This window comes from Drosophila sulfurigaster, chromosome 3, assembly GCF_023558435.1.
Source record: "Drosophila sulfurigaster albostrigata strain 15112-1811.04 chromosome 3, ASM2355843v2, whole genome shotgun sequence".
Lineage (NCBI taxonomy): Eukaryota > Metazoa > Arthropoda > Insecta > Diptera > Drosophilidae > Drosophila > Drosophila sulfurigaster.
In genome coordinates, this window is record NC_084883.1 from 44,021,321 (window position 1) to 44,037,716 (window position 16,396).

Sequence of the window (16,396 nt, forward strand, 5' to 3'; positions counted from 1 at the left end):
CGTTGCCAGATGCACGAATATCGGCTTCTTTTTATTTGTGGGTACACACTGCCGGCAACAAAAACAATGTGTACATACATTACGCATATTCTGCATTTTCCGCCGGCGTGAATTTTTTTGCAATTCTAAAGCAGAATTTAATATTAAAATAAACACAATTGTAGTTACAACGCAGACAAGAAAGTGATTAAGTAAGCAATAGAAGTGAGCGAGAGTGTAGATTCAATTGAACGTGGCCAATCAGAGTTTGGCGCCGAATTTATAGTTTTTTCCACTGCGCTCTATAACGGAGGTGTGTGTATAACAAAGATGGCGTCCTCACAAGTCTCAAACAAATCGGGCTCCGGCTGGCCGCGGCGCGGTAGCCAAGGACAGGCTGATGCCAGTATAACGAATAATGGCACGCAAAAATACGCGCCCAATCAAGCACTAACTATAAATCGCACAATTAATCTGTGAGTAATCATATTTCGAATTACAATTGTGTTATTTACTTAACCCTCCCCAAAACAACAACAGCTACCCACTAACTAACTACACATTTGGCACGAAGGAGCCGCTGTTTGAGAAGGATCCATCGGTGCCATCGCGATTCCAACGAATGCGGGAAGAGTTCGATCGCATTGGCATGCGTCGCTCGGTGGAAGGTGTGCTTCTTGTGCACGAACATGGACTGCCACATGTGCTGCTGCTGCAGCTGGGCACCACATTTTTTAAACTGCCCGGTGGCGAGCTGAATGCTGGAGAAGATGAGGTAGAAGGCCTCAAAAGGCTACTCTCCGAGGTGAGTCAATAAAGTACCTCGCATTATTTGACAATTTTATTGTTTGTTTAACTTGCTTGTAGACGCTGGGACGTCAAGATGGTGTTAAACAAGATTGGATTGTCGAGGACACTATTGGCAATTGGTGGCGACCAAACTTTGAGCCACCGCAATATCCATACATTCCGCCGCACATAACAAAGCCCAAGGAGCACAAGCGCTTGTTTCTAGTGCAATTACATGAAAAGGGTAAATATCCAATTTTGTTTAGGCACAAAAAAAAAAATTAAAAAGAAACGCCTTATCTGCAGCGTAGGTAAATAGGTAAAAAATGAACTTTTTCTGAATCACTATATATACAAAACAAACTATATATATATAACCTTTGTTATATAGTTATTTGCCAAAAACCGATACGCTAACAAACCTCATGTCATATCTTTTCAATGCTGTTTAGATACGGACAGGAACGCCAGTTACGATGTACCCTGAGCTGAGCAGTTCCAAAGTAGCGCCGTGTTGTATTGTGTAATCTCACGCATCTGGCATCTGCTGCCCAACCCAAGCAATAGAGCACTTCCAACAACGCTCTAATATCTCAAGAGTGCAAAGAAAAACTGAGCAAACAAAATGAAAAGAAATCAGAAAACAGAGAGAAAAATATAAACAGCATAATGGCCCCGAGGCGCGCAGACATATTTTTGTTACCTTAGAGTTCGTCGATCGATTCTAATTGCGAATGATTTTTTTGTACAATACCCTCTAAACTTCAAATTGTATTTATCATACTAGTTGCTCTCGATAGAGTTGTTGGCATATTTTGTTGTTTGTGTGAGTTTGCGACGATCGCAGCGCAAAATCCCGAAATTCTTTGATTGTTCTTTGTTGTACTACTACTATTAATTTTGTAAATATGTCGACATTTCTGTAAACGAGACAACAGCGCATTCAACACGAATAATTCGTTCTGTTTGTTATACTTACGCTATCTATCGAGTATGTTTGATCAGTCTAATGTGTTGTTAATCTAAAAACAAAAACCTATAAAATCACAACCGGGTAGGCAGATTTGTTACTTTTTTGTGAAAAGTCCATTGTAAAATTGTTGCTGGTTGTCGTCTGCTAATGTGCACAAATCTCGCGTGTTGTGCTGATTTGCGAGCATAGCAAGCGCAACTGGACTAGGCAGGCAGTTGAATAGTCGCTTCCGAAAACAACAAATCAACAATATGAAAAGATAAAACCATAATTTAAGCATTCGTTTTATGTAATCAACAAATATAATTCTGTGTGTTTTAGTAGTTCGTTGACATCACCATAAATTGTGCAAAACTCGCACACACACTCACATACACAAGACACACAATTAATCAACACACACATATAAACACACACAACATGTATTATGATTGTTGGTCTTAATGGTAATCGAAATTATGTTCATATCCAGCAATTAGTTGACTTCGTTTGATAAGCAAAATCCTAGACTAAATGTGATAATTAAGTTCGACATTTTGCGCATCAATAACGAGAAACCCTAAATAATATAGTCTAACTGAAGAACTGTGAATGTAAAAAAAAACAAACCTAATGCCTACCTTTTATATTATCTATCATACGTAATTTACGGCAGCGAATTTAAATCTCTTGCAATTGTAAATTGTTTTTGTATAACCGATTGTAATATATATATATATATTTTATTGTAATAATACATATCTATTATACTTTATATATTTATCGATTGCCAACTGTGCCCTACATATATACATGAATTCTGTCTCTATATTGTTTTTTCTGTTATCTAGCACTATTTGCTGTGCCCAAAAATTATAAGCTTGTTGCTGCCCCATTATTCGAGCTCTACGACAATTCACAAGGCTATGGACCGATAATCTCCTCGCTGCCGCAAGCATTGTGCAGGTGAGTATTCCACAGATTATCATTCAATATAGATTTTTAATAAAAATTCTCCTTGTTGCAGATTTAACTTTATCTACATGTAAGACGAAAGGCGCAGATTGAACTACGCTGTTACACCACACCCAATTCTCCCTCTAGATAGGCAGCATCACCAACGATAGCTCTACTTATACAACAATTAAACTGCACCATAGCCGAGCCGAGTCTACAGCGCGTGCCGTCTATATAGATGTAGATGATTATAACCATAACATTTGTGTATGTATATGATTAAATGGAAAGCCAATGCGGCTTGTGCTTGGCATACAAATAGAATTGAAAGAGTTGTCTTTATTATTATTGTTTTGGACTAAGTATTATTGCGACGATACTTAACTAAATGTTACAAGATTAGAGTAGTACATATAATTATGTTGTTTTTGTTCGAAAAGATTTTGTGGGCCCACTTATAGCATATATTCGCTATAGATCTGCTCGTAATAATCGCGTTTGCTGCAATGGAAGATACGCATATTTTACGTTTACTTTTTTACTGTATTTGTTAATTGTTTAACATATTTTTTGCTTAAGGGGCAGTTGAAAATTCAATTGGACTACAGACTGTTAAGTTAATGTTACTTTACTGTTATTTGCTGGCTAACATTAAACTGCGCTGTAAAGTGCGTGAGTGTAACAAATGAACAAATCAACGAAAATTACAAAAGCGTATAACAACCAAAATATTTAACTAAAGCAGGAACCGTTGTGTCTGTCTCTAGGGTAATTATCTTAAATGCTACGATATATGCTTTTTTTAATACATATTAATTGTTATGTTAATGACACGTACAAAAAGTTTGCCACAAATATTGCAGCACGATAAATTTATGCTCGACGCAAATCGATCTACCACAACTTATTGTGATAGAACTTTAGATCATTGTAACCCTGATCGGTTAAGCCTCCGCCAGACGATACTGTGGACATGGCATCGGTATTATCATGACCGGGCGATGTGATATCATTGCCCAGCGGGCGATTGATCTTGACCACACCGAAATCTTCGCGCTCCTGCTGATTGAACTCCATCTTGCTGCTGGGCATCACTGCCATGCCGACGCCAAAGGATCGATTCTTCATGCCCGTGTGCTGTTTGCTCAGCTGGAATGCCGGCGGCTTACGATTGTCCCCAATAATGCTCTCCGCACGCTCCGGTGAACGCACTGTGGGCGGTGTTGGAGTGTGGGATTTGGGCGGCGGCGAGGGTGGAGTGTAGACCTCCTCGGGCTCTGGTTCCGGTTCTGGCTCCGGTTCGGGTTCTGGTTCAATTTCCAGTTCCGGTTGCAAATCTTGCACGCTATAATGATCGATCGTCTGCAAATGTTGCAGCTGTGCGGCAATTTCAGCAATGTCGTTGCCGCTGTTAGGGGAAAAATGTTAACAGAGGCTGTTAAATAACATTCTACAAATACAACAATGTTAACGGAGAAGAACTGAATCTCGAAAATTGATTTCTAAATGTTTGGTTTTATTGCACGACACAAATGAAAATAAATTAGAACAAATAATAAAATCGATGTGTTAAAATAAAAAGAGTTAAGTAGTTTGTTTGTTGTATAAATGTAATCACAATTATCAGGTATTTTGTGTGCAACGGTTCCAGTTGCCGTGTATGTGTGTGGGTTGTCTTTGTGATGGTGTGTGTGTGTGTGTTGGTGTTTTTGGGGGGCGTGGTGTGCGGCGTGCAGCCTCCATTCTTCGTCTGCATGTTCTCATTATCATTAAATTATAAATAATTCACTATAAACAAAACAAAGCTCTTTGTACAATTATTTAGTTGATATTTTGTTTGTTTTTTTTTTGGTTTTGCTTGCAGCCAAGTGTGCGTATGCGTAATTATTTGATTCTGAAAGACAACAAAAAGAAAATGATACCAAATGAAAAACGACAATAAACAAAAGATGATAATATGCTTACACAGAACGTGTTTTTGTTAGTAAAAGTGGGGGGGGAGAGAAGGGAGGCTGGTTAAGTATTACGAGGGATGGAAGCCATTACCTGCTCGATTCTGCGCCGCTGCCGCCGCCTCCCTTGCCCGAGTTTCCACTGCCAGCGTGAATTATCTGCACGAGGGTGGAACAACAAATGGGGAAAATGCAAAAAAGAAAATTATAGATATTTCATAGATTCGCTCAGCATGTAGGGCATATACATATGCATGTGTATGCTACAAGAAAAGCGAAATTCAATTGGGGTGTTCTACAGAATAAAGCGGTTATATGGAACATCAAGAATTATTACGAAAGTAAGCTGAAATAGCTAATAACAAATTACAGAGGTTATAGCTTTTTTCAGTTTACTTCCGACTTATTTAACAGCATTTTTCAAACGATAACTCTAATCAACTAAACAGCTCATTTTCCAATTTAAATCTTCTATATTTAATCAATTATTTCAATTTTGAAATTCATAAATTAATAAGAAATTATATCTAAAAATCGTAGTCACACATAACCGACATTTACTATATTTGTTTTATTTTTGCTCCACCACAAAAAATACGCACATTAGTCAAGTTGTTTTATGGATGATGATTTATAAAGAATGAAAAATTTGCGCGAGGGTTGAAAAAGATAAGATGAGGCATAAATTATAGATTTTTTTGTTGGCTTACCCAAGATCTAGGGCATATGCAATCATATATAATATAAGAAAACCGGTTTATATTGTGGGTACTAACGACTAATTTTTAACCCGACCTCTCATACACACGCATTTATCAAGTTGTTTTATTGATTGTCGAAATGTAGCTTAATATAAAAACTGATTAAATCAGAATGGGCATAATTAAGTTTTATATTTAGTGTATGCCCCTTCCCCAAAACCAACGCTAACTAACTTAGGGCCTGCTTTGAATCTAGTACAAGTGTCAAGCGAAGTTTTATTTTACCCACACGAGTCGCCCTCAAAACAGCCCCTTGGCACGCAGCCCAGCTAAAGAATGGAGAAGAGCAGGGGGAGGAGATGCAGACGAGAGATTGGGGTCTTTAGGGGTTGACCCAGTGTGCGCTTGAGGCACAAATGGCACCCCTTGGCGAAAGTTCAAGAGCTGCATTAGAAGGCATGGGGAAAAATGGATTTCCTTTCGGTTTCACTCAATTTAAGCTAAAGATGTGCCGAAAATTTGTACCGGGAAGGATCAAGGATTACAATGAGGTATTGATCTACTATTGTGGAAATTGCAATTAAAATTTGTTTAGGCTTATAGTTATAGTTTATAAGCAAACCGAGATATCAAATCTCTATCTAGCAGAATTGCGATAAGGATAGATAAAGTTCAAATACCGCAAATTTCTAGTATTGTGTACTACAAATTTCCGATGCAATTTAATTACACTTCCAAAAGTAAATGTCAAACCTAGTCTCAAAATCTTTGTTTTTGTCTTTAAATAGTATCTAGCAAAATACCCATAAAAGTTTAAAAATTCCATATATTTACATTTGAATTTTTGATTCATAGTTGAAGCGAGTTTATTCGCCAGCCAAATGAACCGAAGAATTTTAAATTGAGCTTTGATCTATTGTCAGCATTTGAGGAATGCAGAATTTTGGTAGTGTGTACGACAAACAAATTTCGTTATACAATAAGATATATACAACACACATCCAGAATTCTGTTCTTTCGAGGTTCATTGAATTTTGCAAGCCAAAGCGGATGTTTGGAATTTTCATTGTTTTTTTTCTTGATTGGATAACTACTGCATGGGCATGCCGCCATCACCATGACCCAGCTCGGGAGAGCGCACCAAATAGATGGTAGTCTGGCAATTGGGGCAAGTGGTGCACATTTCGGCAGCGGCTGGCGCAGCTGAGGCGCCACCAGCTGGCGTAGATTGTTGTCCAGCCTGCGTAAGAGTTGAATTTAGTGAGTAGATCGATTTAGTAGATGCAGCCCTGTTGTTTACGTAGCCCTGTTGCTGCTGTTGCTTGCGTGGCGACAATTGAGCTGGTGGCTGCTGCTGCTGTTGTTGTTGTTGTTGCTGTGCCTGAACTTGAGCCTGAGCATGTGCCTCCTGCTGTGCCACTTGCTGTTCATAGGCAGCCTGCTGCTGCTGTTGTTGTTGATGGTGATGTTGATGCTGCACATGAGCGCGTCCGCTGGGATAAGGATCATGACGTGTGGGTTGTCCAGCAGCCGGTGGCTGCACGTATTGCTGTGGTTGCTGCTGCTGTTGCAACGATTGCTGTGAAGGCACCACAGCAGCCGGTGGCTGTTGTTGTGCTGCCGCTGGCTGTTGCTGCTGTTGTAGTTGCATCTGAGATGCTGCCATGTTGGCAACGGGCGGCTGAGCAGCCTGTTGTGGTGACAGCTGCTGCTGTTGGTATTGCATCTGCTGCGGCTCCTGGCCAGAGGCGACTCTTAAGGGTGCCACGGCAGCATTGCCCACTTGCTGATTACCTGCAGCTTGGCCATCCAGGCCAGTGTGACGCACACGCGATGGACGAGCAAAAGCATTGGAAGCCATGAAGCTATCGTCCACATCCTGCAGGCCAGAACGACGCTGAAACGGATCCTGGCGATTGTTGTGGCGACTCAGCGCATCCAAAGGCGACTTGCGTGGCTGAGTAAGGAGTGGAGTATGATGTGATGATCTTGCCAAGGAATCGGGCAACAATCTCAGCTTACATTGTCCACATTGTGCTTGGCCTGGCTGGGCGTCAGGCTGACCTCGCTGCCATATTTGCGCGCCACATTCGCGTTGGACGCATGACGTGACTGCGATACGGATAATTGGGGGAGGGGCAACAACAATAAATCACAAAACGCTCTCGAGTTATTGGCAACTTACGGCGACGCTCGTCTTGGAGGCACCTTGGCGTGTGCCACGTTTCGCATCCATAATCGTTAAATTCAAAGGCTAAAACTCGACTCCGAACACGACAAAATCAAATAAATATATATATATATATTCAGAACTTTACACTTTTTGTTTGTTTGGTTTTTACAATTCGTAGCAAGCACACACAAAATATTTAAATAATTTGTGTTTTTGTTCGAAGAGTAAAAAAAATTGAGAGACAAAAAAAAACCGTAGTGAGTTGTGTGAAGTAGAAAGTTAAACTGTAAATAATGATATAGTATCACATATAGGGGAGGGAAGTAGATAAAACTTGAAGCTGAAATACAAGCACACTTGATTCGTCGATTTTTGTAATTTTAAACAATTTTGAGTAATACAAATGTAATAATGTACGTATTTTTTGAGTGGGAGCATTTTAAACACATATCACACACATCAATTCTTATCAGAGAGGGAAAATAATATTGCAAGCTGCAAGCAAAATAAAAACAGTTTAAAACTTAAAGTTGTCGAAGTACCTCGGCCATGCTGCAAGTGGGACGCGGTGCGCCATATCGTCCATTTGGTGAGATCTGTGTTATTTGCTGCAGCAGCGACGATTGCTGCTGGGAGCCACTGTCCCGTCGACCGCCGCTGGAGCGTTTGTTAGCCTCATCGCCCAAGTAAGTAGCACCAAAGAGTTGTGTGTTAGGACTTTTGTTTTTATTTTGATTGATTTATGTGGGTAATTTGTTGTTGATTTCATGAACGTTAACGTTAGTAGGCGCAACATGTGGATGGAAAAGAGTTAACATTATTAAATTACAATTAATAAATATTACGACAATGTTCAAATTAGTCACGTTGATGCGTTTTTTCTTTTAACTATGCGAGCATCGTTCATCGTTTGAAGGTAAATATGCAAGTCGATAAACAGCTTATGCAAATTGAATTGTTATCGATCGACCACCTTTTATCGAAAAAGCAAAATGACGCTCGATAAGTTTTTTGCACGGTTGCCACACTCATTGCATTTATACAACAACTGCTACAAATGTACCATTCCCCATTTTTTAGTACTTTCTTAAATCAAGTTTAAATGTACCGTTTTTCACTTTATGTGCATTTGTCATGGAAGCATTTTCACCGAAATCTTTTTTTTGTGTTTAGCATGTCGTATGATTAATTTTCGTATTTTTGCTATTTTGAAAGGAATTTATTAACTGCGAAATGTAATTATTTTTAATTAGTTCTCGTTAATTTCTTTACGTTTGCTTTGTAAGCGTCTAGTTAAGCAAATTTGTACTTTCTTCTTATGTCGTTAAGCTTTATTTGTGTTACGTCTGGAAAAATTAGTTAGGGTAATTTATTGTGACTGAATCACGTCAGAATATATTGTTATTCAATAAAAAAATAATAAATTGTTATATTCACTTGTAGATAACTAAATTAAATACTATATTAAGGTAAATTTTTGTGGCTCTGGTACAAAAAGCATGTTTATGTAGCAACCGTTAAAACGCATCAGTTGAAATTATAATGCATGTCTTATAGATAGATACATTGTAGAAGCAACAGGCCACCAAGATTAATTGCATGCAGTTTACTTTGACTTTATTTATCGATAAGTGCGCTTCCGCAGATGATCAATATTATCGCACACGCCCACAACACAAACACAACACTAAACAAAACTAACACGCGGCTTGGGGCTTGGGACTTGCGACTTGGGAAGGGGTTTTGTTGCCCAGGATGTTTGCGTGCGCGATATGCAAATGCGGCACACAAAGAAATGGGCAACTAAGCCAAGTGAAATGTTTCCTGCAAGCCGCAATGCCTTAATTAAAATGTCGCCGCCTGTCCCGCCCTCCAAAAGAGAAAAACACTTTCTCCCCCAGCTGACCAAACTCACCTGTTTGTTATATGCAGACCATTTTTTTGACTCAACGGCGAATCGTGACCATTACGACCATTGGAAGTGCTGCCATCGTTGAAGAAGCCCTCGTAGAGCACAAAGTTGTTCGCCTGCGGTATGGTGCGCACCAGGCCATAATGCTTGCCCAGAAATGCCAACAGCTTCTCTGAGGGTCGATCCACCGAGCACTTGAGTGGTGTCCATTGCTCCTCCCGCAGCATGGTCTCGAATAAACGTTTGCCTAGGCCGGCGCGTTGACGAGACTCGTGCACGTAAAAGTCGAGAATCGATGGTGAGTTCTCCATTTTACGTGTTTGACCCTTCTCATCGAACAAATAGAGATCTTTGGTGCCCACCTTCAACAGTCCCGTAACAACGCCACTGTAAAAAGGCGAAATTTATGATGATCTATCTCCAATTCAAGACCATATGCGTCCTTACTTGTTGCCCGCCTCGGGATCAGCTAGCAAATAGATCGTCTGATTCTCGGACATTCGCAAGCGTTGGGCGGTCGTCACCGGTTTGCTGAGACCCTGCGATATGGCCGATAACTGACCCAGCTGATCGATTATTTCGGACATCTTTGAGGTGGCATCTCTGCGTGTGTGCATGAGAGTGTGGAAATTGCAAACAGTTAGTTCGAATTATTGTGTATTGAATGATTAACGCCCGCTCACAGTTTCAATACTCACAAGCACTGACGCCGATCACCCCGAAAGGTGTGCGGCAAAAGATTCGATGTCACTTTAATAATTGGCTGCGGAAACAGCGGTTTAATGTCGAAACGGAAATCCACCATAATTGATGCGCTCAACGCCGACGACGATGACTATGATGATGATCTAACAAACCGTTGAAGCAACTGCAAAAATTGAACATTCAGAACATTCCAATTAAATAGAGCATTGCAAAAAAAAAGGCGCGAGCTGAACTCAATTTGATTATCAGCTTGCTGTTGTTTTTGTCCATTGTACCCGATAGATATTGGGTAATAGGGTATAGTCACTTAGTGGCAATTGAAATTTATATTAGATAAAAGTGGTAACTAGGCGAATAATTCTGCAAATATTAGGAAATATTTTTATTATCAGAGGAAATATTATAAAAACTAAATACTATTTCAAAAACTAACATGTAATTTTTTAAATAATTGAAACAAACTCAAGGGTGTAAATAAACGGTTACAAAACCACAAATCTATAAAGTAATACTTTATTAAATCTGAAAAAAATAACTTGAACATAAGTTCAAAATAAATTGAGCTTAAACTTTTGATTTGTAAAATGTGAAAAAATATCAAAGATTTATTTAATTTTAATTGCTCATCAACAGAACAATAACAAAATCTTTTAGTTTTCTTGGTCACAGTTCATTTATTTTTATTGTTGCTCGGGGTATAACACAGTCGTTACACTCAACTTAAGATTTCTTGTTTTTGTCTATCACTTCCCATTTTGGGTGCGACGTTGTGTGGGAATCGCTGCACATGCAATTTACGTATCAGCTGTTGTTGTTGTTGCCGTTCAATGATTCAGCAATCGTGTAGCACGTGTAGGTGCGCTGACAGCCATAAACGGCATCAAAATAATAATAGACGATAGTTTCCTTTGCAGTTTATTATTTTGCAGCGTTGCCAACCGCTAGGTAGGTCAGTCATTTAAGCCGATAACGATACCGATTGCCAAGCGAAGGTGCGTGTGTTATCGTGCCATTAAACTTTTACAGTAAACGAATGAGGGGGAATGGCAACAGGAAGGCGCATAGGAAGTGGCACAGATTGCGGTTACACAATATTCCTCGTACCTTTAATAATTGTTAATTTGCGAGTGCAACGAACTGACGTCGCTGCCTGTGTCATAAGAAACAGAACGATAAGCGCTTTTGTGTAATTACATTTGTTGGTGGGCGTGCCAAGGGGGGACGATGCAATCATTTCGAGCACATGCACAAAACTTTTTCCGCTGCTATTTTGAGTAGTTTTGTCAGCGTGCAAAAGTTTAACAGCACAGCAACCCGAGTCGAGCTCACAGACCACGTCGACTGCGACGCCGGCAGATGGGTAGAGGCAGCAAGCAGTGCTGCATCGCAGTTCGAATGTCAAAATGCGATAGCAACAGCAGCGCATAAATGACGTGTTTACAGCGTGCCCCCCAGCAAAGTGGGTTGGCTGAATGGCTGGTTGCCTTGCAATCGCAATCGTTGATTGTAGTGGTTGTTGTTGTTTATTTACCCAGTAGCAAACTGTTGACGTTGCTAGAATCTCTCACCATAAAACGCCTTTATAACTGTTTATAAGCCAAAGCGCATGATCCAAAACACAAACAACATCAAGACAAAGCAGAAGAAGAGCAACGAAGCGCAAAAAGGAGCGGGAGGGAACAAGAGTAACTAAAAGCTGCACATTGTGCTGCTCTCCTTTTGCACACTCACACACAGTGATACATTTGTAAATGTGTCAGATGAACGGGGCTTATGTGTGCGAGAGCGTGAGAGAGTTTAACCAAAGCAGGAGTTGGTATCGCGTGCAAACGGCAGGCGTTAACACGAGTGCAAGCGAGAGGGCGGTTTGTTTGTTTGCGCGATCAAAGCTTTTCAACAATTTAACGGTTAATCAGCAACAGCAGCGCCAATTGCAGTTGGAAACAATACGCTTGACAACGCAACGCTTGCATTTGCAGTTTGCGACGAAAACAAATCAATTACGCTTACAGAGCTTCCTCCAGGCAGACAGATCATTCAAATGAAAAATACAAAAATAATACTGAATTACATGCATATTTTTATTATTGGAAATCTCATGATGAAATTATATATGGCAATTACGCGGCCTTCTGTCTGGTCACAATATATTATTGTTTTTTTTAGTCTATCATCTGATTAGACTCTGAGTAGCGAAAATAACAAGCCCTCGACTGATCTGCTTCTTCTGTCACTTTGTAGGTGCTAGGGGAAGGCCCCCTCGATGGTTGTGGGTGTATTATAAATATCACAAATTGTATGTAGGTGTGTGCGTCATGTGAGTGTTGACGTAACGAGTTCGTTACAATTACTAGCAAACAAATAGTGTGCCCCACATTTAAGTAAAATAAGTTTTCTAACTAGAGTTTGGGCACAGTCTTATTATCGCGCCTCACCAAGCAATACAAAGTTTAAGTAAGCGACTGACGCCATTTGGGTATGGAACTAGGCTGCCTACTTTAACATGTTGATGTCCCAGGACTTGGACTTGGACTAAACTTGCACTACCAAATGTCCACGGTCGTTAGTAGTATATGACTTATACAATAGAGAGAATTGTCATCAGTCATTCTGAACAAAAGTCACACTCAGGTGTCTGTCTGACCAAAGGGCAGTACCACACCACACAGTATATAAACCTATATGTACATATGTCTCTAAGTACCCCTACTTAAGAACACATACATATATGTACATATGTGTATGCTTAGAGCCTAGTTTTGTTCTGTCACGAGAATAACGAAACGAAAAACGACTTGAGTCAAATTATATGCAGCAACAAGGTCAATCGATAAATGTAAAAATCAAGTTGCCAAGGTAAGGGAAAAACTTGACGCCCAACAACCGGCGACGCCGTGTTGAAATCCTGACAGCTGCTATTTTGTTGTCCGAGGCAACAAAATCGAAATAGAAACAAAACGCGGAGAAATGGGTGGTAATTAAAACTAAATAGTTAACGACTTTGTTCAATCGTATCCATTAGCTATTTAGGCTTTCAATGTACACGCAACGGTTTATCGATAACGATAGCAGAATTGAAAAGCAAAAACAAATGTGCATAGGTGAACAATGACAATGAAATACTTTGCGGTCGCCTGTTGTTTACTGCACGCCGAGGCAACGATCAAAACAACTTGTTATTCCTCAACTGCAATAACAAAGCCAAAACAACAACAGCAGCGTAACCAACAACAACAAAGCCCCACAGCGACTGCAATTTCTCGACTTGCAGTTGTCGTTGTTCTTGTTGCTGTTGTTGTTTGTTGTGCACGCGCCACACATTAATTTATCTAAGAGGAAGAAGAGTCGGGAGAGTTAAGAGCGAGACTGTCAGCTGTCGCTCACTCTTACGCTACGTTTTGACGTAAGACGTAACGTGAGACTGCATTTCATCAGCCCCTTCTTATTGATGTACAATGTAAACTTGTTTGAAGTCTCTCACGTCATCGAAATTTAGGTTATTTACTCCATGCATAATGCAAAAAAAGCAAGAAAAAGAAAGTATTGAACTTACGATCGCTCGCTTTGGCTTTTGTTTGTCATCTTCTGATAAGACCATACATACTACACTATTCCGGTTTCATAAATTAGGCAAACAAACAAACAATCGAAAAAAGAAGTGACACCCGCTTGCAAGGTTTTATTTTATAGATTAAAAATGGCCAGACATAATAACACGATTTTTGGCGATCCCAGTACTGTAATCAGCAGCCAGTTATGCTTGAGTAGCGTGCTTATGATAACAGGCGACATCAATAGGTCTTGCAAACTGGTTCAAACCGGATTCGGTTCCACTGAAAACACTTAATGGCTTTTGATTAGTCCATTGGACATCTCGCTCTTGCCTCCACAGAGTTTAAGTGGGGTGCAAAGGTTTGGTTCGCACACACACATGGGCAACGGAGAGTAGGTGAACTGTCAGTCGGTGCTGCTTCGATATCTGCCAGCAGCTGTTTATCGTATCGCACAGAGAGAGAGAGAGCAATGTAAATGTTACAAGCAAAGCGAGCACTCTCTCACACATACTAGTTGTTGCTATGCCTATCGTACGATCGCACACACACACATTCACGCATACAATGTAAGCAGTGCGCTGGTCAAGCAGCATCGTGCAGCGACGCGACAATTCGTCTGACTGGCTGCCAGAGAGAGACAGACCAAACACACAGAGACAGCAAGAGAGCGCCAAAGAGCACGGTTTGCATTTGTGTTAGTTTGGTCGAGTTTTCTTATAAGGGCGAGCGGCGACTACTGGGAAATCAGTTGTAAAAAGTCAGTCGTGTCGATCGTTTCCAGCAATACAGTTTCATTCCGGCAAAAATAAAAATACTCCAGTGCCATGTCAAGCTGACAAAAACATTGCCGCCATATATCCAAAACAAAACAAAAACCAAAAACAGCTGAGCAGAACCTAAGCAAAACGGCGCGTGTGCGAAATAGAGACACAATCACAAGCATCTGATATACACACAACAAAAAATACACATATTTTATATATACAAAAAAGTTTCCAAGCCAACGGAAAATTTTTTTAGTGTCATTCGGCAACGCGCGTTCGAACAAAGCAATAGCAAAAACTAAAGCGCAAGCAACGTAAGAGCACGCAGCTTTTACGTCATTTCAAAAGCAAAACTACACCGAACACATCACAACGTGATTTTCATCCACAAAATGAGCAGCAGCGTCTTGAGCATGACCAGGCCAACAACTAACGGCAGCAGCTGTGCCACAGCAACAACAACAGCCACACTGCTCGCCCAGCAACTCAACGCAGCGCTGGCCAACAATGGCAAAAGCAGCACAGCAGCAGTCTCCACAACCGCACCGCACCCGCCGCAGCCAAAGCAACCGCTGCTGGCAGCCAAGATCATCAAGCAATCGCATGTCGTTTGCTTCGATGTCGACTCCACTGTGATCTGCGAGGAGGGCATCGATGAGCTGGCCGAGTACTGTGGCAAGGGCAGCGAGGTGGCACGTGTCACCAAGGAGGCCATGGGCGGCAGTATGACCTTTCAGGACGCCCTCAAGATACGCCTCAATATCATACGGCCCACACAACAACAAGTCTCGGACTTTATCAAGCAGCGTCCCAGCACGCTCAGTCGCAATGTGAAGCGTTTTGTAGCGCAACTAAAAGCAGATGGCAAGCAGGTGTTTCTGATCTCGGGCGGCTTTGATTGCCTGATAGCGCCCGTCGCCGCCGAGTTGGGTATTCCCTTGAGCAATATGTATGCGAATAAAATGCTCTTCGATTACAAAGGCGATTACGATAGTTTCGATGTCACACAACCCACATCGCGTTCTGGCGGCAAAGCCGAAGCGATTGGCATGATACGCAAACGTTTGTCGACAACAGCAGCAGGAGATGCCCCATTGATGATTACGATGATTGGTGATGGTGCAACGGACTTGGAAGCTGTGCCACCGGCAAACAATTTTATTGGCTTTGGCGGCAATGTTGTGCGACCTGAAGTCTATAGACGCGCCCAGTATTACATAACGGACTTTGAGCAGCTGATGTGAGAGGGAGACAGGAGAGAGCGCAAGGCAGGCGCATTGTCACCTCAGCGAATTTAGTATTGCAAACTCGGCGTGTTATAGTTACTTTATAAGCAGCATTAAATCTACATAAATTACAAATATACAATATAGTTACATTACTTATGCATTTAGTTGATATAGTCACTTGGTAAACAATAAAAAGCGATTGTAAAAAAGAAAGTATAAAACAAGTGCCGCTTGTTTAATACCCTAGCAATTTAACAGCTGGGCATTTCATTGGTCGCTGTTAACTTCCCTCTAGGCATTTCTCATGGCAACAAAAAAAAAGTACAGCAAGTGCCGAATTTGCTGGCGTTGCCAACTGTCTTTGCTTGCAAGTGTATTTGTAGTAACAGCGCTGCTAGTTAACAGGTTACTGTGTACTGTGCTGACACTTTTCATTTTCATCGAAATGTTAATGTTAATGCTTAGCTTATCAGCGCAAGTATCATCGCAGCATCTCAAATGTTGAGTTCATTGAGCTGGTTTCTTTACGACCCAAAACTAAAACGAAGGTTAAAGCCATTCATTGTGCGCGCACACTTTCTAAACATAATTATACGCAATATGGTAATCAAACAGCAAACAACAAATAGTGTGTCGACCCGCCAAACAATTAAGCAATTACAGCTTTGTTGGCAAACAGCATTTAGTCGAAGCAAATTGCAAGCAAGGTCGCAAGGTTGCGTGGGTGTT

At 40.9% G+C, this 16,396-nt stretch overlaps 4 protein-coding genes across 8 annotated transcripts; 2 read left to right on the plus strand and 2 right to left on the minus strand.

Annotated features, from left to right (window-relative positions):
• Positions 1–59: 59 nt before the first annotated feature.
• LOC133840462 (cleavage and polyadenylation specificity factor subunit 5) lies at positions 60–3,001 on the plus strand. Of its 2 annotated transcripts, XM_062272309.1 has the most exons (5): positions 62–455; positions 520–784; positions 847–1,012; positions 2,572–2,686; positions 2,748–3,001. In XM_062272309.1, exons 1-5 carry the CDS (start codon positions 310–312, stop codon positions 2,767–2,769), a joined length of 714 nt encoding a protein of 237 aa, XP_062128293.1. In that variant the 5' UTR covers positions 62–309; the 3' UTR covers positions 2,770–3,001. The 2 variants fall into 2 exon arrangements, with proteins under 2 accessions (XP_062128294.1, XP_062128293.1); XM_062272310.1 differs by lacking the exons at positions 2,572–2,686; positions 2,748–3,001 and adding an exon at positions 1,221–2,495 and having other exon boundaries at positions 60–455.
• Positions 2,997–10,283, minus strand: LOC133840449 (alpha-tubulin N-acetyltransferase 1). 4 transcript variants are annotated; one of them, XM_062272286.1, is made up of 6 exons: positions 10,114–10,283; positions 9,863–10,018; positions 9,419–9,802; positions 8,046–8,220; positions 4,724–4,788; positions 2,997–4,085 (listed from the first exon to the last, which is right to left on the minus strand). In XM_062272286.1, the coding sequence occupies exons 1-6, from the start codon at positions 10,218–10,220 to the stop codon at positions 3,572–3,574; spliced, it is 1,401 nt and encodes a 466-aa protein (XP_062128270.1). In that variant the 5' UTR covers positions 10,221–10,283; the 3' UTR covers positions 2,997–3,571. The 4 variants fall into 4 exon arrangements, 3 of the variants coding, with proteins under 3 accessions (XP_062128270.1, XP_062128271.1, XP_062128272.1); XR_009894185.1 differs by lacking the exon at positions 2,997–4,085 and adding an exon at positions 4,270–4,571 and having other exon boundaries at positions 4,643–4,788; XM_062272288.1 differs by lacking the exon at positions 2,997–4,085 and adding an exon at positions 4,270–4,571.
• Positions 6,133–7,783, minus strand: LOC133840457 (uncharacterized). The gene is made up of 4 exons (XM_062272302.1): positions 7,516–7,783; positions 7,353–7,442; positions 6,631–7,287; positions 6,133–6,570 (listed from the first exon to the last, which is right to left on the minus strand). The coding sequence occupies exons 1-4, from the start codon at positions 7,564–7,566 to the stop codon at positions 6,421–6,423; spliced, it is 948 nt and encodes a 315-aa protein (XP_062128286.1). The 5' UTR covers positions 7,567–7,783; the 3' UTR covers positions 6,133–6,420.
• Positions 10,284–14,407: 4,124 nt separating the features above from the next.
• On the plus strand, positions 14,408–15,880 carry LOC133840460 (phosphoserine phosphatase). The gene has a single exon (XM_062272307.1). It carries the CDS (start codon positions 14,831–14,833, stop codon positions 15,680–15,682), a length of 852 nt encoding a protein of 283 aa, XP_062128291.1. The 5' UTR covers positions 14,408–14,830; the 3' UTR covers positions 15,683–15,880.
• Positions 15,881–16,396: the final 516 nt, after the last annotated feature.